This window comes from Quercus lobata, chromosome 3, assembly GCF_001633185.2.
Source record: "Quercus lobata isolate SW786 chromosome 3, ValleyOak3.0 Primary Assembly, whole genome shotgun sequence".
Taxonomy (NCBI): Eukaryota; Viridiplantae; Streptophyta; class Magnoliopsida; order Fagales; family Fagaceae; genus Quercus; species Quercus lobata.
The window spans coordinates 1,214,015-1,235,611 of NC_044906.1; the positions used below are offsets into that span (position 1 = coordinate 1,214,015).

Below are 21,597 nucleotides of genomic sequence, written 5' to 3' on the forward strand. Positions count from 1 at the left end.
GAGAAATGTAATGTCCACAACATTTTCATAACAACAAATTATAAGTGGCAAGTTGTTATGAGTTATTACTAGTGAGCAAAAAAATAATTTTAATGGTAGGTTTGAATTAGAACCAATAATAACTTACCAATTTTAATTTGTTGTGAAAGTTTTGTAGATTTTTTATATAAGTAAGAATTAAATTATAGATCTCTTATTCAATTATTAAAGACTACATTAATAATTTGACATTATAATGTAGCTTGATGATAAAAGTAATAATAATGACCTAAATGCTAAAGGTTGAAATTTTATCCTATCTAAAAATATATATATTTTTAAAATGTATCATATATTGATAATTTGATGCTATATATGATAATATTAATTACATTGGGTCAAAGTTAATTCAACATGGAAACTCTACCATATATATCATTATTAAATTTATTTTTTGAGGTGACTATAATTATTAATTAGTTTTAAAAAAATCATTTAATGACGTAAATATTATAATAATGTAATAATATATATATATAATTTTTTTTTTCTACGTTTCTACGTACCATACGTAGTGTAGCGCGAAAATAATAGTAATGGTCAGGGAACAGGGAACAGAGACGAAGATGACATCTGGCAAATCCAACGGTCAGGAAGAAAGATACAGCGTAGGCTCCGATTACGATCGCCGTATCATAGTATATTCAATTATTACCACTATTTCATATCACTGCCTCTCTCTTCATCTCTGTCCCCTCATTCGCTTTTTCATCTTCCAGTTCCGTGATTCTCTCACTCTCTCTCTCTAACCACTTTCTTCAATTATCTCTCTTTCCAGAGATTTCCTCTCTCTCTCTCTCTCTAAGAAACTTTGCTTATCATCTAGCCTTGCAGTTACAATAGATTCGTGAATCTCCGTGTCTCTCTCTCTCTCTCTCTCTTTCTCTCTCTCTATATATATAAACACACACACAGAGAGACACAGACGTATAAATTTTGGCGAGCCTGAGCTTCGAGGAGCTATACTGAAAAATTTTGTGGCATTTTCTTATTTTTTGTGGAAACGAAAATAGTAGAGCCGTAGATCTTTTGCTTGCATTCAGCGAGGATTTCGAACCAGAGATTGATTGATTGATTGATTGCGTGCTCTCTCTCTCTCTTTCTCTGTTATTCGAATCCTCTGTCTTCGTTTACCGATTTCCAAAGCTTCGTTGCCTTCTCTTCTCTCTGCATGTACCTCCCAAGCGCTTTCGGTAAGCGTTTTACCTTTCTCAACTACGTTATCGAAACGATACGATTCTTCGCCGTTGTTTGGTTCCTGAGAAAAGCAAAAGAAAATAAATTTTGGAGTTTTTTTTTTTTGAATTTTTTTTCTGTTGTTTTTGTTTATTCGGACAGTAGAAAGGTTTCACCTAAACTTAGACAGAAACGATCCTTCGCGGTTGTTTGGTTCCTGAGAGAAGCAAAAGAAAACGAATTTTCAATTTTGGAGTTTTTTTTTTTTTTTTTTTGAATTTTTCTGTTGTTTTTTTGGACGGTAGAAAGCTTTCACCTAAACTTAGGCAGAGATCGCTATGTTTCCTACATTTTCTCAGCAACCAAACAATTCACTGTTGTAATCTTCATTTCTTTTCTTATTTTTGCTTTTTTTTTTTTTTTTGAAGCAATTCGTATTTTTCAATTCTGAGACTGAATATACAAAGAAGTTCGCTTAATTTGTTTGGTTTATTTGAATGCAGAGCTTGTTTGATTACTGAGATCCGAAATTCTGATGATATGGACAGCTCGGAGACATAGATACTATTAATTATTGGCTATTAAAGGAAATCAAAATCTTCTATAATTGAAATTAAGTATATATATATATATATATAATATAACTTAGATTGATTGTGTACTAAATTGGTGGAACAAACAATGGGGATCGAATTGAGCTATGCTGTGTCAAAGTTGCAATCTCTATCTACGTCTGATCACGCCTCTGTGGTCTCCATGAACCTCTTCGTGGCGCTCCTCTGCGCGTGTATTGTGATCGGCCATCTTCTAGAGGAGAATCGTTGGGTTAACGAGTCGATCACTGCCCTTTTTATTGTGAGTTTTATAGAGATATTGGCTTTTGAGTTAGTTATAATGTTAGTTTAGGCATTGGTAGAGTTAGTTATGCAAGTGTTTAATCTGATTTTTTGTTTTTTTTGTTTTATGTTGTATTGGTTGCAGGGTGTGTGTACTGGAATTGTTATTTTGCTCGTGAGCGGGGGGAAAAGCTCGCATCTTTTAGTGTTTAGTGAAGATCTTTTCTTCATATACCTTCTGCCGCCTATCATATTCAATGCTGGGTAAAATTTTAGTCTCTTAATTTATATTCAATGCTTGCATCTTAATTTGTTGTTTAATATGAGTGATATGCTTTTTCTTATGCATCAATTGTTGCTTTCGAGTGATTTGAGGGGGGGGGAAATTGTAGATTACAAGTGTGTTTGACTATGGTTGCCTTTGAAATTGTGGTGGGTAGCTTATATTGCTAATTATTTCATTTACAGTTGCCATTTTTTTTCTCTGAAAGAACTCAAGTGACTTTCAAGCTTGCTTATCTTTGGGTGCTATGGCATTCGGGAACCCAAAAAACTTGTTTCAGCATTTTCACTGCCTTAGTTTGAGACTGTGAGTCAGGTTCTCTTAACTTGACTCATCAAGTTTGATTTTCCAAAATACATTGAAGTGAAAGACTTATTATAAGTAGAAGATAAGATCATGGATGATGTCAATTAAATTTCACTGTGGGAAATGATCTAATTGAGGAATATGCTTTGTAGAAAGTAGAAAGGAATGTCAGATTTTTTATTTATTTATTTATTTTTTTTATAAAAGGTTAGAAACAAGAATCAGAATATTGGATATTTTTGATAATTAGAAGTTATTTTAGACACAAATGCTTAACTGATTATTAAGAAGGATGTAATGTCTAACAGGTTCCAGCTTCGATATGTCCATTATCTGAAACTAGTTCTCAGTACATATTGATTCTTGTGGTATTGAATTAGGCAACTTCATCAAATTAAGATTTATAGACAAGGAAATATGTTGGCTGAGCAATGATAGAAACTCAAGAAGTCTAGGATTTTAGGATCATGCAGACAGTTTCTGTTTACCAATCATTCGGAGCTGTATGAGTTCCAGTTAACTTTACCAATCTCATTGTTTCTGACCTGCTCACACAAATTCCTTCTTTTTCTCCATTCTGTTCTTATCTGATGAATAAAGATTCTAAAACAATCGATTTGTTGACCCAACAGGATAAGAAAATAACGCATAGTTGCAATATGTTTTCATTAAGCTAAGTGCCATATGTGCGTGTGTGTGTGTTATGGTTGAAATTTATATCTTCACATGACTTCCATTAATCTCATATTAATGATGGATTCTTTTAATATATTTTTTCCAGCCTTTCTGATATATGATCTTGATCTCTGTTATTTTTACCAGGTTTCAGGTGAAAAAGAAGCGATTTTTTGAAAACTTTATGACTATCATTCTCTTTGGTGCTGTTGGTACATTAATATCCTGTGGCATCATATCATTAGGTACATCTAGCAACATTATATTTGTGTTTTTTTATTACTTAAATTTTTTCCTTCTAGTAGTATAGAGGCAAGAGAAGGTATGTGTCAAGTTTGCTAAACTGCATCCTTTTTCTGTTCGACAGCACTCTCATGTGTTGGCAATGGTTTTATCTCCAAATAAATTGTTTGATATGTATTGTTATGTCATTCTACGTTACTATTTTTGGATTACTTACCTTTGACAATAATTTGATTAATAATCTTTTCCATATGTATGCATATTGGTAATAGAATCTTAAATAATAATCAGATGATTTTGTGGATACGGTGGCATATCTCAAATGATTTGGTTGCTGCATTAGATGTTTGTAAGGACGATAACATCTAAATTATGTGGACTTATTATCAATATTTTTAATTTTATGTCATGCTTTTCAGCAATGCTTCTGAAGCTAGACTGGTGGTAACCTATAGGTCACCCATTGATTCCTAGACCCTTATGACTGAACAAATAGTTCCTATTGTGGTGCTGGATACAACAGAGTAAAGTTTTCTGATAACTGTAAGATGTTACCTTGTAGGGCCTGGGACAGATGGTTTTGAGCCTTCTGCCTGAGAGTTGCATGCACAGGGAGGTAATTATAGAGGTCTGGGTTCTTCAAATTGTTGACTTTCTTGGTTCCATCATCTTATTAGAAGAGACATTGATACAGTGATGAGAAGTTAGAAGAATGTATATATAGCTAAACATTTTTTTCGACCTTAAAGTTTGCATGAAGTTCATTTTTCATCCCTAAACTATTGAAAGCCTTGCACTTTTTGTCCTTAAAACTTTAAAAATCTTTTTTCACCACTGCACTATTGAAAAAATTTCTCTTTTGTTCCTAAACTTTAAATCATTTATGTCGTGCATGTGACCAATGGTTTCATGCCAATTGTTCACCTCATGGGTGTTTTTATTTTTATTTTTTTTTTTCTAAAAGAAAAAAATTAATGATCATGTTAGAATGTCAGATTCTCTAATGCTAAAAATAGTGCTAACTAGTTAGAAAGATAGGATAAAAGTGGACCAAAGGACAGAAAGCGTAACGTATTATTAGTTTACGGATGAAAAAAGAACTTTTGAATTTGATTCAAACTTTAGGCACAAACAAATTTAAATACATATGTTTCCACCTCATGCATGTACTATTTAAAAAAAAAAAATGTAATAATCATTTTAGACATGTCAGATTCTCTAATCCTACCTAGTTAGAAATGTAGGATAAAAGTGGACGAAAGGACAGAAAGTGTAACATTTTAATAGTTTATGGATTAAAAATGAACTTTTGAATTTGATTCAAACTTTAGGGACATAAGCAAACTTAAATACATATGTTTTCACCTCATGTGTGTGCTTTTTTATTTATTTATTAATGTAATGATCATGTTAGATATGTGAGATTCTGTACTGCTAAAAATAGTGATGCATAGTTAGAAAGGTAGGATAAAAGTTAACAAAAGTGGACGAAAGGAGAGAAAGTCTAATGTTTTAATAGTTTAGGTATTAAAAGAACTTTTGGATGTGATGCAAACTTTAGGGACAGAAACAAATTTAAATACATATGTTTTCACCTTGTGTGTACATATTATTATTACTATTTTTCACTGTAATGATCTTGTTAGATTCTCTAATGCTAAAAATAGTGCTACCTAGTTAGACAGGTACGATAAAAATTCACAAAAGTGGACAGAAGGACAGAAAGTGTAATGTTTTAAAAGTTTAGGGATGAAAAAAAGAAGTTTTGAATTTGATGCAATACATCAGTTTCTCCAATTAAATTTTAATACATAGTTCTTCTAAAAAAGTTAAATACATAGTTCCATTGGATATAAGTATTCTTGGAAAAGATAACATTATTTGTGTTTTATTGGTCAATGTAACCATGTGTTTGAATTTAATTGGGGAACCTAATGCATTGTACCTAAGGAATTGTACCTATATTTTTTGCCCATAGACTAATATCTTCACATAGATGACTAAAGCTTTCTTTTCTCAAAAAAAAAAAAAAAAAAATGACTAAAGCTTTCTTGGAATCTCTATAAAACACAAATTGTCTATCCTACTTTCTATACAGTAATATTTATTGGCTGTATATCCGCCAAGCTATGACTTCTCTGATAGATGGCAACATCGCTAATCTACAAGATTACTAAGGGAGCCAATAGTTCCTGTACAATTTCTTAGGCTAGGCATCTTATCACATTCAAAATATGGCTGGCATTCATGGAGTCAGTAGTATGTACCTTCTTATTCTTCTCTGAGCAGTTAAAACCTAACCAGTGTTGAACTTCCAAGTCATGCTGTCACACAATTCTAGCCCCAAATGTGGCTGCAAATTCATGAGCAGCTGCCATCATGGTCTCCTCAAAGCACCACCTGAACCCCCTTTTTCAGTGGTAAGAGAGCCACCTGTATTCAATATTAACCAATCTATTGGAGGAAGCATCTACTTGGAATGAATTGTAACTTGCTTTGAACCTAACCAGCAAGCCCACTCAGCACAAATCTGTGTCTCAAGCACAATCAGCCAGATTTTTGGTGCTGATACATTTCACTCATTTTTGTCTTTTATATTCTTTTAAGATATATCATTTATATGCAGAAATCAGTTACAAAAAATGCTGTTTATTCCTTTCTATTGTAGGATAGATTGTGGCTGCAAAGGCTGCCTTTCTTACTCAATCAAATCAGTCATCTATGATGATCTGTCATTCTCATTCACTCTATTTCTTGCTCTCTAGTTAACAGTCCTCTAGCAATTTTGCAATTCTTTAATATGGTCTTTCAAATCAACAAGTGAAAATAAATGATTCATTTTAGAAACTTTTCCTACTGCATACTAACATTTTCTTGAAGAGTAACTGCATGCTAGCATTTGATGTCTTTTTGTTCCCCATTGAAGCTTCTGACTCACTCTCTATGTCACATAAGCAGTAATCCCCTGCCAAGGGAGATAGCCACTGATCAATTTTATTGATATTTGCAAGACTAATGTCCCAGAAGGTACAAGTCTGCAAATAATCACATTCCAATACCTTATGATTTTAGAGAATGTGCTGCTAAGATATTAGCAGAAGAAACAATGTATGTCTAGCTGTCTTTAAATAGTCTTGTTAAGTTGAATTAACTAGGGACATTTGGGGAGGTTCTTGGTAACTAGTATCATTGCTTATTTATTGGAATTAATAAATTTGAATGTGTTTCAATTGTTGGATTATCAAATTTCACTTTGTAAGAAGTGCAATTCTCATATCCTTACAGTTTATTCTGCAATCTTTGTGTTTGATTTGGTCTAGGCACTTTGTCTTTATATTCAGAGATGGTTTATGGAAGCACTATGTCAGTAATTCATTTTGTTTGAAAGGGTGAAAAGAGTGTGATGTATTTACATTTAAAAGTTCAATTTATCTAAGTGAGCTGCTTAGGACAAAATGGATGAGTATCTTAGCATAAATACATACATTCTTTTTCTTTCAAGTTTATTTATCTTCCCCCCTGTTTGTTGCAAGTACATATTTGATATGGCTAAAGTATGTTTGTCCTAGCCAAAAAAGCACATAGTTTAAGTGATTTAAAATTTGATTATCTTTTTCTGACTGTAAAATTCTGAATCTTCTCTCAGGTGTTATTCAGATCTTCAAAAAAATGGATATTGGTTCATTGGACATAGGGGATTATCTAGGTACTGCCTCTGTCATTCCTTTCTGTTTCTATGAACTTTGTTCTCTATTTGGTCCTTATTATATTCATTTATTCTTTCAGCCATTGGTGCAATATTTGCTGCAACGGATTCTGTATGCACATTGCAGGTATGGAAGATGTTGTCATTGTAGTAGATTTTTCAAACAGTTGAAGGCACTGACTCTTAAAAACTTAACCCCTCTCGTGTAATGGTGCAGGTGCTTAATCAGGATGAGACACCTTTACTTTACAGTCTTGTATTCGGGGAGGGTGTTGTAAATGATGCCACATCTGTGGTGCTTTTCAATGCGATCCAGAGCTTTGACGTCACTAAAATTGACCCCAGTATTGCTTTGCATTTCACTGGAAACCTCCTTTATTTGTTTGCCACAAGCACATTGCTAGGGGCGATGGTAACTCTCTCTCTCTCTCTCTCTCTCTCTCTCTCACACACACACACACACAGTCTTGTATGGGTGAGTAACTAAGACTGTTCTGCTAATGTGCTATTCTACTATGGTATGACATACTTCTTTCCCTTTGCAGACTGGGCTATTAAGTGCTTACATCATCAAAAAGCTATATTTTGGCAGGTATGTTGTCTGAATTGGAATGATCTCATGCTGCATTTACTTGTATTTAATTATGCTTAATTGGTAACTTACACACATGGTGGGTCTTGAATTCCTGATGTTGGGGAGGATGTCCTAGTTGAGCTAGAGCTCATTGGCATGCTGCATTTACTAGTATTCTGATAATAGTATTTCATTGTTTGTTAATCCTGAAACTGGGCCAAGTCTCATAGTATGAAGATGCCTTTTCTGATCTTTATATCATTCATTTGACTTTTCTATGTTGAAAGGGAACTGGTCAAACTAACGAGGTGCCTTCTTGTCTATGTCAGTTGGATCAGTGGTTGAGTTAATCAAACATAAAATAAGAATTTTATTGAAACTGTTTCATGACAAAGACTATGGTGACTGATAACTAATCCGTAGAATGGTGCCCTAGTTTTCAGCCTGATCCCCCTCCCCTCCCCCTTCCCGGCCTCCACCCTCCCAAAAAAAAAAAAAAACTGCTGTAGGTAAGGAGTATGTTAGAATCATGTATAATATTTGACTAAAATAATTTTTTATCTGACATTCAGGCACTCAACTGATCGAGAAGTTGCTCTAATGATGCTCATGGCATACCTTTCATATATGTTGGCTGAAGTAAGGTTTCTAATAGCTTTATGGCATTTCTTTGTTTTCTTCCCTGACTTTCCAAGTTTCAAGTGCTCTATGTAGATTTGATAGATTGCTAATTATTGGTCATATGACTAAGACGCTGGTATATTTGATCTGTTCTGCAGTTGTTCTATTTAAGTGGCATTCTCACTGTGTTCTTTTGTGGGATTGTGATGTCCCATTACACCTGGCACAATGTAACTGAAGGTTCAAGAGTTACTACCAAGTATGTGATCTTAGAAGTTATTCTGACCATTTGAACCCATTTGTCTGTGTATAGAAAGGTCAATTTGTCATATACCTAATACTTCAGTTTTGTCTAAAAATTATTGCAGGCATGCTTTTGCAACCCTGTCATTTGTTGCTGAGACTTTTATATTCCTTTATGTTGGAATGGATGCCTTGGACATTGAAAAGTGGAGATTTGTTAGTGACAGGTACTATCTAAATACTAGCAAGTCCTTGCAATTATGATTTCTTGATTTATTGAACCATAATAGCTATTAGGAATAATAGTATGTATTTTTCAAACAAAATGTAAAAGCATGCATGCTTGATTTTGCCTTTTGCAGTCCCGGAACATCAGTGGCAGTGAGTTCAATACTGATAGTTCTGATAATGGTTGGAAGAGCAGCTTTTGTTTTCCCCCTATCATTCTTAATCAACCTATTTAAAAAAAATCAAAGTGAGAAACTCAGCCTCAGGAAGCAAGTATGTGTTCTGTTTCTGTCACAGTATTATTTTCTTCCTTTGCTACTTTATTGATCTACCAAGACATGCCAACAATTTTCTTTTTGTAGGTGGTAATATGGTGGGCTGGTCTCATGAGAGGTGCTGTGTCTATGGCACTCGCTTATAATCAGGTAAGATATGGACATGCCGTTTTATTTGTGGCCAAAAGACCTTGAATTTAAATAAGAAGTCACACAAAAAAGTTAAGAATAATATGAACTGTGGGAAATTTCAGTTCTTCTTTACACTATCCTCAGTAAAATAAGAACATGCTTACAATTTCATGTAAAACAGTGCGTACTTTTGAGATAGAGAGAGATGATAGTGCAGATGAAATTGTTCAGTAAAAAATTTACTTTTCAAAATGCAGTTCACACGATTAGGGCATACTCAATTGCGAGCGAATGCAATCTTGATCACCAGCACCATAACTGTTGTTCTCTTCAGCACAGTGGTGAGACATCTCCTCCCTATTTTTTTGCTAAACATCTTCTGCCTATTTTGTGATTATGAAATTGCTTTTACTGGATTTAACGGGTTCTCTAACGGTAAATATTATTTAAGCCATTTGTTCTGCTGCACTAATTTTTGTGCGTATCTGGTTGGCCCCTCGATTTTCAAACTTGTTTATGTAGTCAGAGTTTGGTTATATATGAATTCATGTTAATATAGTGATTTGACCTCTTGATATGGCGAGGATTTGTAATTTGCTGTGAATTAGCTGACTAGGTCTACAATGAAAAGAAAATTTGAGAGAATATGATGATGCTTGCCATTTTGGTTGTTCTTTTATTTCATCTTTTGGTTAAGAACTTATAAGTGTGTTAACTATCCTTGTGTACCAAGAATATAATTGCTCCATTTAGTTCAAATCATTGTAATTGGCCGCGTCCTCTTTTTCTATGTTGTCGTCTTAGTTATAATGCTCCTGAGGGGAACCAGAAAACCAACAGCCCCTCCCCTTTAGCTTTTGCGGCAGTTGTATTGATCAGAGTTTAGGTTTTATTTACAAAAGTCATGTTAGCTACTTTATATGAATGGGTTTTATGTAGGAAATATTTCTTAATGATGGTAATCACTCTTCATGTATAATTCTGGTCAGGTGTTTGGGTTGATGACTAAACCTCTTATACGGTTCTTGGCTCGTTCAAAACAAACAACCAGCATGGTGATGTCAGATCCATCGACTCCAAAATCAGTCTCTGTGCCACTTCTTGGGGAGGGGCTGGATTCTGAGCTTGATATACCACGACCGGGCAGCATACGTGCACTCCTGGCCACCCCTACACACACAGTTCACTATTACTGGCGTAAGTTTGATAATGCCTTCATGCGACCTGTATTTGGTGGCCGGGGTTTTGTTCCATTTGTTCCTGGATCACCAACTGAACGGAGTTTCGTACAAGGGGAAGGGGAATGAGAAGGCAGCCAAGCAAAGATGTACAATATTATATTGTAAATTGTATACATCTTCCAGAAGATCAAGCACCACAGGCCTTTGAACCGACTTGTGAAAGTTGTTATCAGACTTTAGGGTAGTGAGAAGGCTGTGTATCATAATGTAAACTGCATGTACCATGTATAGCTGATTGCATATACCCCAAGCCAGAGGGGTATTTTTTGATATCATAATTATTTTGCTGTCAACAAAAGAACTTAGGGTTTAATGTATTGTAATTTATGGTTTCTGTGATTGTTTATGTAATTTTTGTCGCACACTAGGATTTAAAATGTAAGCCACCTATCTTTTGATATGCGATATCTGATATCTTAAGGCTGATGTGTTTTTTACATTACATATGGCCCATTTAAGAGTAGAAGGATGGTCCTTTTTCAAGGATTGATCCGATCGAAGCTATGCCCAAATTTGATTGATTAACATATTCATTTTGGCACATCCAAAATATTGAAACTCAATCTCTCATTGATCTGGAGGATGCACCTCATCTTTGGAAGTAACCAAGATATGTATTTTACTAACGAAAAACAAGACCGTTATCCTTTGCTGGATGTCGGATACCATAAACGATGATAAACAAAGAAAATAATTTATGAGGGGATTAAGTTATGATTTCTCTCATAACATTAGTGTTGGCTTATTCCATGACAAATAGTATTGTAATTGAACAAATTTATTTTCTTGTATTTTTGTGGGATTTATTTGTAATGGGTATAGTATCAAGTGGTGAAGATTTAATTAAGATAGCTGAAGGTCACATGAGAAGTACATGCAATAAGGTGAACAGTTAGGCCAGGTGTCCAGTTTAGTACAGCCTGTCCAGGAGGTTAACTCGCGACTTGGATTCGCGACTTGCACCAGTCGCGAGTGACTCGCGAAATTCCCCTGTTTTGCTGAAAATAGTGACTTTTCGTATTTTCATCACTCATACTATATATATCCTCATTACCCACAGAAATTGTGAGGAGACTATTGAGAGAAAAACCCTAAGAAAGGTTTCTACAACACACCCACCTTATTACAAAGAGAGCTACTCATTCTTAAAGAGAAATCTTTCTAGTTTCTTCTCCTTCCCTCTCCCACTGTTATACCCATTGAGAGGAGATTTATACCCAAACACAACCCACACACATTTAGAGTGTTGAGAGTGTTTTTGGAGCTTGGGAAACATTGGAAGATGCTAAGGATGGCAGATGCAATATGGAGCTTATTGCGAGATCTGAAAACCTAAAGAAGATAAGGTTAGGCGTAATCCTGTTGGAGTAAGAAGCTTGGAGGGCTTAGGTGCATCAGACAGATTAGGTTTGGAGGGTCTATTGTCATTCATGTATCCTAACTAATTTTCTAGTGGATCATTTTACGGCTTGGATGGTGGTGGAGAGGTTTTTCGTCGAGTTTTTCGGTTTCCTTTTCGATAACACTTACCAGTGTGTTTGTGATTAATTATGTGGTAAAGTAGTTTGTTTAATTGCATATTGCTTATATTTCATATTTCATATTTCACACATACATTGTTTGAATATAAGCTTGTGTTGGTTATTTTGTAATTAGAGATCTAAACATTCACTAGTGTTTTACACACCAAGTGAGCTTTCACAATCTAATATTTCTAAATCTTTACATTGAAGAAAAGTACAGCCGAATTTCAAGGCCATTGACAAATTATACTGTTATTCCGTTCCATAATGGACAATATGATCTAAATAAACTCAAAATTAATTGCAGCACTTTAATGATGCAATTAAAACCATGGCAAATCTATTCTATAAGAAAAACATAAATGAAACATGAAACACCATACAATTCCATTGATTTCAAAAGGAATTTTACAAAATATTCAGATCTTTCAGACACATAATGAAACCCCTCAAGTCCTATATATTCTTCATAGTAAACTAAAACCAAGAAACCAAGAAACTCGTTTCTTTTGCAAGAAAACTAAAAGAATGAATCATGGACTAGGGTTGGCCTTAGGCTAAACCCTTCTAGGACGCCCCAGCAACCCATGTTGTCGTCGGCCGTAGTTGGCCTCAGGCTAAACCCTTCTGTGACGCACCATCCGACCCATGTTTTCGTCAGCCGTAGCCGTAAGAGGAGCACATCTTTTCATCCCAACCTTTGGCCTCTGATCATCAGCTTGGGCAGTAGCAGCGGCAATAGAGGTCTCAGTAGTGGTTTCTGGCTTATCAATATTCTTTGGCTTTGGTCGACGTAGACCCACACAAACGTCATAGTCTTCTCTCCTTTGCTCGTTACCCAGCACCGCCCACGCCTTGTCCATGAGTCTGAGAGCCCCATGCGCCATTGGGGAGGAAAAATCGTTGGGATGCACCAACATTGCATACTCAGTATACCTTTGTTTGATGGAGTTATGAGTGATTGATGGGTGATCAGCAGCCTTGAAGCCAAGGAGCGCATAGAGGTCGGTATAACCAAGCTTGTTCTTGTCAAACTCGCCCGCGTGGTGGATAGATAACGCAGTGACGTATCTGTCCACCCCTTCAAAGTATGGGTCAAAATATTTCGCCGTCTTTGCCAGTTCATAGGCATTCTTATCTTTCCCTTCAATCCATTCGTGTTCAGCCCACCTTAACATAAGGTCTGTCATGACTTCCAGAGAGAGAAGAACAGCAAAACAACGTTGGAACGAGAGAGATAGAGATATTGAGAAGCAAAATAGCGTGAATGAATATGTATGAAATTCAAATTATATAAGAAGAGAATCCTACTCCTTTTCGGTATTGAATAGTGTTAAGTGAGTGGCTTTCCAAGTGTGGCTTGGATTGCCACTATATATGTTGCCCTAAGTCGGTTAAGCCTTGACCGAATCCTATTTGCATAAGGAAATTAATCCCAGTCGGTAAAGCACGAATCAAATTTAATTATTAATTTTTTTAAAATTGTAGTAGACATATTAGTGTTATACTTTATATTTTAAATTAATCTTTATCCTCCTTTATATTACTATATGTATAGGAACATGGAATTTAAAAGGATTTACTTATTCATCAAATTTTTATTTGCCCCCCAAAATCATATCTTCCAGGCTCAGCCACTGTCTCTACATTTTGAAACATGCAAAAAATGCACTCTCCCTTCACACTAACCACATCAAATTCGATGACACCAAATTCTAAACTATTGAGGAATGTTTTCCAAACTAATGCTTTCACGCAAATAATAAGGATAAACTATCACTAGCATTACCCATCAAACTCTAAACATTAAGAAAACTTCACATCACACACAAATAAAATCACAGTTGCACCTACACAAATCACACCAACCCATTAAAGAGAAGTCCTTATTAATGAGATTATCAATAATAAGGATTTTACCCCAAGCGCTAGTCTTCACCCAAAAAAAAAAAAAAAAAAAACTATTTCAAGGAAAGGAATGCCACCCGTACCACAAAGAGCCTTATAGAATGAACAAGCATCAAAATTAAATATCATTCCCAATTAAAGACCCCCTCCCGCCATAGGGTAATAAAGATGGATGTCACTGAATATATCTAGTTCCCAATCATGCAACAACCTGTAAAAGGAAACATTCCAACTCATTCCTTCTCCACTTGCATGGTAAATGGTAATCAGCAAATTAGAAACCGAGGCTTCCTTGTTAACCGAGTAAGTAAACAAGTCCAAATACAACTCCTTTAAAGGATTTTGTGCACACCACGAGCCATTGCCAAAACCTAACTCAAACACCATCACCAACGTCAAAAGTCATATGCTTGAAAAAAAAAAAAAAAAAACATTATCTCAGCCCATTTTGAAGCTACTCTAAAGGCCAAAAGTGTTAGCTAAGTTAAAGCTAAAAGAGAGAGGGGTTTCAGTAAAGAGCATTGTGAGCTAAGTCAATGTGTGGTTGGTTGGAGATGGAACTAGGGTTAGCAATTTCAAAGTGGTGAGAGTGGCCAAAGTGTCTGTGAGTTTGATAAAAACACAAGGGGTGTTAAGTCACAATTTTAATTCAAAACTAAGGTGTCTGTAACTTCTGTGTGTAATAAGGTATATGATATAATGGTGGTACCAAAATTTGTTGCAATAACATATATAATGGTCGTACCAAAAATTTGTTGCAAAAATAATTAGTATTAAGTTATTGCAATGATTTTTCAATTTAAGTTATTGCAACAAATACACATACAGGAGTTACACGTTTCTTACACATAGAATGAAAGAAGTATAGTATAATGGTGGTACCAAAAATTTGTTGCAATAACTTAAATTGAAAAATCATTGCAATAACTTGATAACAATTATTTTTGTAGTATACTACAATGAAAATTTCAAAGTGATAGATTATTACAATAAAGCAATTATTACAATAACTAAATATCAATTATTTTACAATCTATTACAATGACAAATATGAAATTGCAACGAAAATATCATTGCAATAATCTGATATCAATTATTTTATAATCTATTGCAATAACAACCATAAAAAAATTATTTATTACTGTGGGGATCGTTCAATTAATGGGCCCCTAGGGTTCAGAATGGGGTCAGGACTGTTGGGCCAGTGGCCCATCAGAGACCGTATACCCGTCTGAGGATACCCTGGTCCTCGGCATAACTCGTCCGAGGACGATCGTTTCCGAGGACGATCAAGACGTGGGCTCATTACGATTAGAGCTCCGAATTCGGTCATCTCAAAGGGTAGAGTAGCCGACTAAAAATGAAAGAGATAAGGCAAACAAATATCTGAAGCTACAGCTACCTCCGCATTAATGACCTCTCAACCAACTCTCTAGCCGCATTAATGTGGAGGTGATACCTGAACAGTGGGAAGGCAGCCTTACAGCTGCCCATAGGAAGTTCCAGGAGGTGCCAGATGGGACAGAAAGAAATCCTCCGAACTCAACCTACACGTGTGCGGCAAGGATGAAGCGCAAAGGGAAGTATATAAACTAAAAGAAGAACCTGAAACGGGGATCGGGAAAAAAGAGGAAAAGAGGAGGACGAAGAAATAGAGAGAAAGAAGAGAGAAGAAAGTAAGAAGGGAAAGTGGTATTATTCACCGAAGAAAAATATTTGTGAGACCGACCCTGTACCTGAAACTGGTTTAAGGGAAATCTTGGAGGGAAATGCTATAGTTAACCTAGTTCTTTACACCCACGCTCTAAAAATTGTATTGTCTGGGCCTTTTACGTGTGAACCCAATACTGTTAGGTTCGTCACCAAATCGTGTCCTTACAATTGGCGCCGTCTGTGGGGAGAGCTTGTGTTAGCTTGTATAACCTCTAATACAACGTTTTCGATGGAAGGAGTGGAACCGCCTCACCCCGCAGCAGGGCTGCATCAGGGTGATGTTAGCCCGCATCAGGCGGAGTCAAGGGGCTCTCAGCGCGGTGGTCCTCGAAAGAGTCCCGAGCGGAGGGAAGTCCAGGAGGGGAGCATGCATACCACTCATACCACGAGAACCCGTACACGCGGGAAGAGTCACGTGTCCCATGCGAAGTATGATGGGGACCTGCAACGTGAGATTGCGGATTTGAAGAGAGAGTTACGCCATGTACGACGGGAGCGTTCACCACTTCGCTCCGAACCATCATCCGGGGAGTCGGATGGGGCTAGCTACAGGCGGAGGTCGAGGACCCCGCAGAGTGAGACTTTCTCCTACGAGGAGGAGCGTCATCATAGGCGGAGGCGTAAAAGTCCTACAAGCAAGGGCTTGGGAAATGATGCGATGAACAAAGCGCTGAGCCAAATTTCCAGATCACCCTTTACAAAAGGCATTGATGATGCTACTCATCCTCGGCGGTTTAATCAACCTACTTTCTTTCTGTATGATGGCCACTCGGATCCGGTGGAACATGTAAGTTATTACAGCCAGAAGATGGCTATTCATTCCAGGGATGATGCTCTGATGTGCAAGATTTTTCCGTCGAGTTTGGGTCCGACGGCGATGAGATGGTTCAATGGTTTAAGGGCCAATTCTATTGGATCCTTCAAAGCACTAACCCAAGCTTTTGGCGCTCGCTTTATTACGTGCAGCAGAACTCCCTTGCCTCTGGGCTCTTTGTTGACCTTGTCCATGCGAGAGGGCGAAACTCTCAAGGGCTATTCGGATAGGTACTGGGAAATGTTTAATGAGATAGGGGGGAAGAATGACGCTGTGGCTATAACCACCTTCAAGGCAGGTCTCCCAGCTGACCACGACTTGAGGAAATCCTTGACGGGCAAACCTGTCACCAGTGTGCGCCAGTTGATGGATAGAATAGAGAAGTACAAAAGAATAGAGGAGGATCAACTTCAGGGGAAGGGAAAGGCCAAAGCGATACCTCAGGAGAGAAGGGATTTCAGGTCGGATCGTTATAATAATAGCCGACCAAGGAGGGATTTCGCTGTGCAGCCGACCTCGGCGGACGCCCAGGTTGTTAATGCAGTGTTTTGGGAGCCTGTCCAGCAGGTGTTGGAAAAGATAAAGGATGAGCCATTCTTCAAATGGCCAAACAGGATGGCGGGAGAGCCTACGAAACGTAACCCGAGTTTGTATTGCCATTACCATCAAGACCATGGGCACACGACAGACAACTGTAGGAATTTATGGGACCACCTGGAGCAATTGGTCCGAGAAGGGAAATTAAAGCAACTCTTGCACCACTCCAGCGGAAGGGGGAGCCAGGCAGGTTCTGAGGTGCGGGGGGATGCCTCGTCAAGGCTCCCCCGAGGAACGATCAATGTCATCTTTGCGGCCCCGGGAAGAACTGGTTCTTGCCCCACTAGAGTGTTGTCGGTGTCCCGATTCCCCGCTGAGGATCGCTCTCAAGCATCGAAGAGGGCCAAGAGGCGAGTCCCTTTGATTTTGGGTTTTTCAGATGAAGATTTGATTGGAACTATACAACCCCATGAGGATGCCTTGGTGGTCACGTTGAGGATTAGTGGGTACGATATCCGAAGAGTGATGGTTGATCAGGGGAGCGCAGCGGATGTGATGTATCCGGATTTATACAAGGGGCTAGGTTTGAAACAGGAGGATTTGACAACTTATACTTCCCCTCTAGTCAGTTTTGAAGGAAGGTTGGTCACTCCTATGGGGCTAATCAGGTTGCCCGTACAGTCAGGCACGAAGGTGGTAGAGGTGGATTTTATTGTCGTAGATGTTTATTCCCCATATACGGCCATCCTAGGCAGACCTTGGCTTCACACACTTAAAGCGGTTTCATCCACCCTACATCAGAAGGTGAAGTACCCATCCGGAGACCAAGTACTGGAGATAGTGGGGAACCAAGCGGCTACTCGGCAATGCCAAGTAGCGGCCACTCAACATCGGCCAGAGGCCGAAACCTCGGCTACAGCCGACAATGATTCATAGCAATTAAAGCCCCCAGCGTCAGGTCTAGACATACTAACTAATGGGGTGGAATGTGAAGATCTGGAAAAGGTGATTGTCGCCGATGATCCGGAAAAATTCTTCCGGGTTGGGGCTAAGCTACCTCTACAAGAGAAGGCGAGTTTGCTGGAGTTCCTCCGAGCCAATGTGGACGTTTTTGCATGGGACCCGTATGAAGCCCCAGGAGTAGACCCAAGTTTCATTTGTCACCGGCTCAATGTGAACCCTGCCATTCCCCCTAGGAGACAAATCCCTCGGCGACCGTCGAAGGAGCATGCCGAAGCGGTCAGAAGTGAAGTCATTAAGCTGAAACAGGCTGGGGCTATCAAGGAAGTCTTTTACCCCCAATGGTTGGCCAATACGGTGGTGGTGAAGAAGAAGACGGGGAAATGGCGAGTGTGCGTGGATTTCACGGATCTTAATAAGGCATGCCCCAAGGACCCATTTCCTATGCCGAAGATTGACCAGCTGGTGGATGCAACTGTGGGCCACCCTAGGATGAGTTTCTTGGATGCCTTTCAGGGGTATCATCAGATTCCGTTAGCCACCGATGATCAAGAAAAGACCGCTTTCGTGACCCCGGTTGGGAACTACCATTACAAGGTGATGCCCTTCGGTCTCAAGAATGCTGGGTCAACCTATCAACGCATGATGACTAAAATGTTTGAGCCACAGCTGGGCAGAAGCATTGAAGTTTACATTGACGACATGGTGGTGAAAAGCAAGGTAGTGACTGAACATGTGAAGGACCTCACTAACATCTTCGGGATATTGAGAGAGCATAGGTTGCGCCTAAACGCCTCGAAGTGTTCCTTTGGTGTAGGCTCCGGGAAATTCTTGGGGTACATGGTGACCCATAGGGGAATTGAGGTGAACCCAGATCAGATTAGGGCCATTAACGATTTGCAAGCGCCTCGAAATCCAAAGGAGGTGCAGAGGTTGACGGGGATGACTGCCGCTTTGAACCGGTTTATCTCCAGGTCGGCTGAGAGGTGTCGTCCTTTTTTCCGTCTGTTACATAAATGGAAGGGATTCGAATGGACCGAGGAGTGCGCCGAGGCGTTCCAGCGGTTGAAGGACTATTTAGCTAAACCACCTATCATGTCTAGCCCTGAAGTGGATGAGGTGTTGTATGCCTATCTGGCGGTAGCTCCTCACGCCGTCAGTTTTGTCTTGATGCGAGAAGACAAGGGCGTTCAGAGGCCTGTTTATTATGTGAGTAAATCCCTCCATGAAGCCGAGGTGAGATATCTGTCGTTAGAGAAGGCCATACTGGCAGTCGTCCATGCAACACGTAAACTTCCGCATTATTTTCAAGCTCACACTGTAGTTGTCTTGACCCAATTGCCCCTCAAATCCATACTTAGAAGTGCTGATTATACCGGCAGAATAGCCAAGTGGGGAACGATTCTGGGTGCTTTTGACATCAAATACATGCCTCGCACCTCTGTGAAGGGTCAAGTTCTCGCCGACCTGGTAGCTGAATTCGCTGAGTGCCCTGAGGAGATTAGTAGGAATCGAGATCACATGGATGAGAAAGCGGTTGGCACAATATCCGCGTCAGGATGGCCGGTGTGGAAGGTATACGTGGATGGGGCTGCCAACCAACGGGGAGCTGGACTGGGATTGGTTTTGATATCCCCCGAAGAGGTCATCATAGAGAAATCATTAAGGCTAGGGTTCTCAGCTACTAACAATGAATCAGAGTACGAAGCTTTGATAATCGGAATGAGCATGGTCCGTAAAATGGGTGGAAAGGCGGTGAAGATGCTCTCGGACTCAAGGCTGGTTGTCGGCCAAGTAACCGGAGAGTTGGAGGCCAGAGACCCAAGGATGCAAGGATACCTGGACCGAGTAAGGCGAATGCGAGCTGAGTTTGAATCTTTTGACGTACTACATATTCCACGAGGGGAGAATACCCACGCTGATTCTTTGGCGACCCTCGCCACTTCCTCAGTACAAAATCTCCCTCGGGTAATTGTCGTCGAAGACTTGTGTACTCCCACCTCACCAGAAAAGGAGGTTCGCCAAATCCGTCAAGTTGGTCCATCGCCAAACTGGATGGACCCTATATTAAAATTTCTCGAAAATGACACATTGCCCGAGGATAAGGTGGAAGCCGAGAAAATACGAAGAAGAGCACCTCGGTACTGGTTATCCGAGGATAAGAAGCTGTACAGACGGTCTTTCTCCTGGACCATACTTGCTCTGTGTGCCTCCTGAGACAGCGGAATCAATCCTGGAAGAGTTACATGAGGGCATTTGTGGGAGCCATACCGGAGGGAGGTCTCTATCATACCGAGCACTAACGCAGGGTTATTGGTGGCCAAATATGCATAGAGAAGCGCAGGAGTATGTTAAGAAATGTGACCAGTGTCAAAGATATGCCCCGAATATTCACCAGCCAGGAGGAGTTCTTAACCCTCTCTCAAGCCCTTGGCCTTTTGCGCAATGGGGACTGGACATTGTCGGCCCTTTTCCAAAAGCTATAGGAAACAAGAGGTACTTGCTCGTCGGCACAGACTACTTCACTAAATGGGTTGAAGCTGAACCCTTGGCGAACATCCGGGACGTGGATGTGAAGAAGTTTGTCTGGAAGAATATTGTTACGCGATTTGGTATTCCACGAGCTCTTGTTTCGGACAATGGGCTTCAGTTCGATAGCAATGCCTTCAGGAAATACTGTTCAGAGCTAGGAATAAAAAACAGGTATTCCACTCCAGCTTATCCGCAAGGCAATGGGCAGGCTGAAGCTGTTAACAAGGTCATTGTCAATGGGCTCAAGAAGAGACTAGACGATGCGAAAGGAAAGTGGGTGGAAGAGCTACCGCATGTGCTTTGGACGTATCGGACAACACCCCGACGTTCGACGGGAGAAACTCCTTTCTCTATGACCTATGGGGCCGAGGCCGTTATTCCCCTAGAAACAGGATTCCCAACGTTGAAGACCAATGCATTTTCTTCTAGCAATAATGATACAATGTTGGGACACAATCTAGATCTGATTGAAGAACGAAGGGAGAGCGCAATGGTTCGGCTAGCTTACTACCAGCACAAACTCAAGCGGAGCTACGATAGCAATGTAAGGATGAGGCCGTTAGCCATAGGAGATCTAGTGCTGAGAAAAGTCCTGGGGGCCACTAAGAATCCAAATTGGGGAAAACTGGGACCCAACTGGGAGGGACCATACCGGATTACTTCTGTAGCAGGAATAGGGGCTTACTATCTGGAAGACCTAGATGAAAAACTTGTACTCCATCCTTGGAATGTAAATAATCTCAGAAGGTATTATTACTAATAAAGCAGTTTCAATTCAGATATCTTTTTTAGATTTACGTCGAATATGCATTCTATAAATTTCGCATCTTGTCATATCATACTGAATTGTTGAACAGAAACTGAGTTATGCCAGGTCCACGGATCGCAAACTTAGTGGAAATTAACATCCTATCATATTGAATTGTTGAACAGAAACTGAGTTATGCCAGGTCCACGGATCGCAAACTTAGTGGAAATTAACATCCTATCATATTGAATTGTTGAACAGAAACTGAGTTATGCTAGGTCCAC

The 21,597-nt window shown here is 39.0% G+C and overlaps 1 protein-coding gene and 1 pseudogene across 1 annotated transcript; both read left to right on the forward strand.

The window, feature by feature from the left end:
- Positions 1-719: 719 nt before the first annotated feature.
- LOC115981812 (sodium/hydrogen exchanger 2-like) lies at positions 720-11,004 on the forward strand. The gene is made up of 15 exons (XM_031104173.1): positions 720-1,232; positions 1,719-2,070; positions 2,197-2,315; positions 3,463-3,560; positions 7,205-7,264; positions 7,345-7,391; positions 7,482-7,676; positions 7,810-7,856; positions 8,411-8,477; positions 8,618-8,718; positions 8,828-8,929; positions 9,065-9,203; positions 9,293-9,355; positions 9,595-9,678; positions 10,327-11,004. Exons 2-15 carry the CDS (start codon positions 1,897-1,899, stop codon positions 10,642-10,644), a joined length of 1,614 nt encoding a protein of 537 aa, XP_030960033.1. The 5' UTR covers positions 720-1,232; positions 1,719-1,896; the 3' UTR covers positions 10,645-11,004.
- A 4,947-nt stretch (positions 11,005-15,951) lies between these two features.
- Positions 15,952-21,325, forward strand: LOC115979729 (annotated as a pseudogene).
- The last annotated feature ends 272 nt before the right edge of the window (positions 21,326-21,597 follow it).

Excerpts from the sequence above, each read along its gene's own strand:
- LOC115981812 (XM_031104173.1), top strand. The coding sequence starts at position 1,897 with ATGGGGATCGAATTGAGCTATGCTGTGTCAAAGTTGCAATCTCTATCT. Across the intron at positions 3,561-7,204 it reads CTGTGGCATCATATCATTAG|GTGTTATTCAGATCTTCAAA; the intron begins GTACATCTAGCA and ends ATCTTCTCTCAG. Across the intron at positions 8,719-8,827 it reads GGTTCAAGAGTTACTACCAA|GCATGCTTTTGCAACCCTGT; the intron begins GTATGTGATCTT and ends AAATTATTGCAG.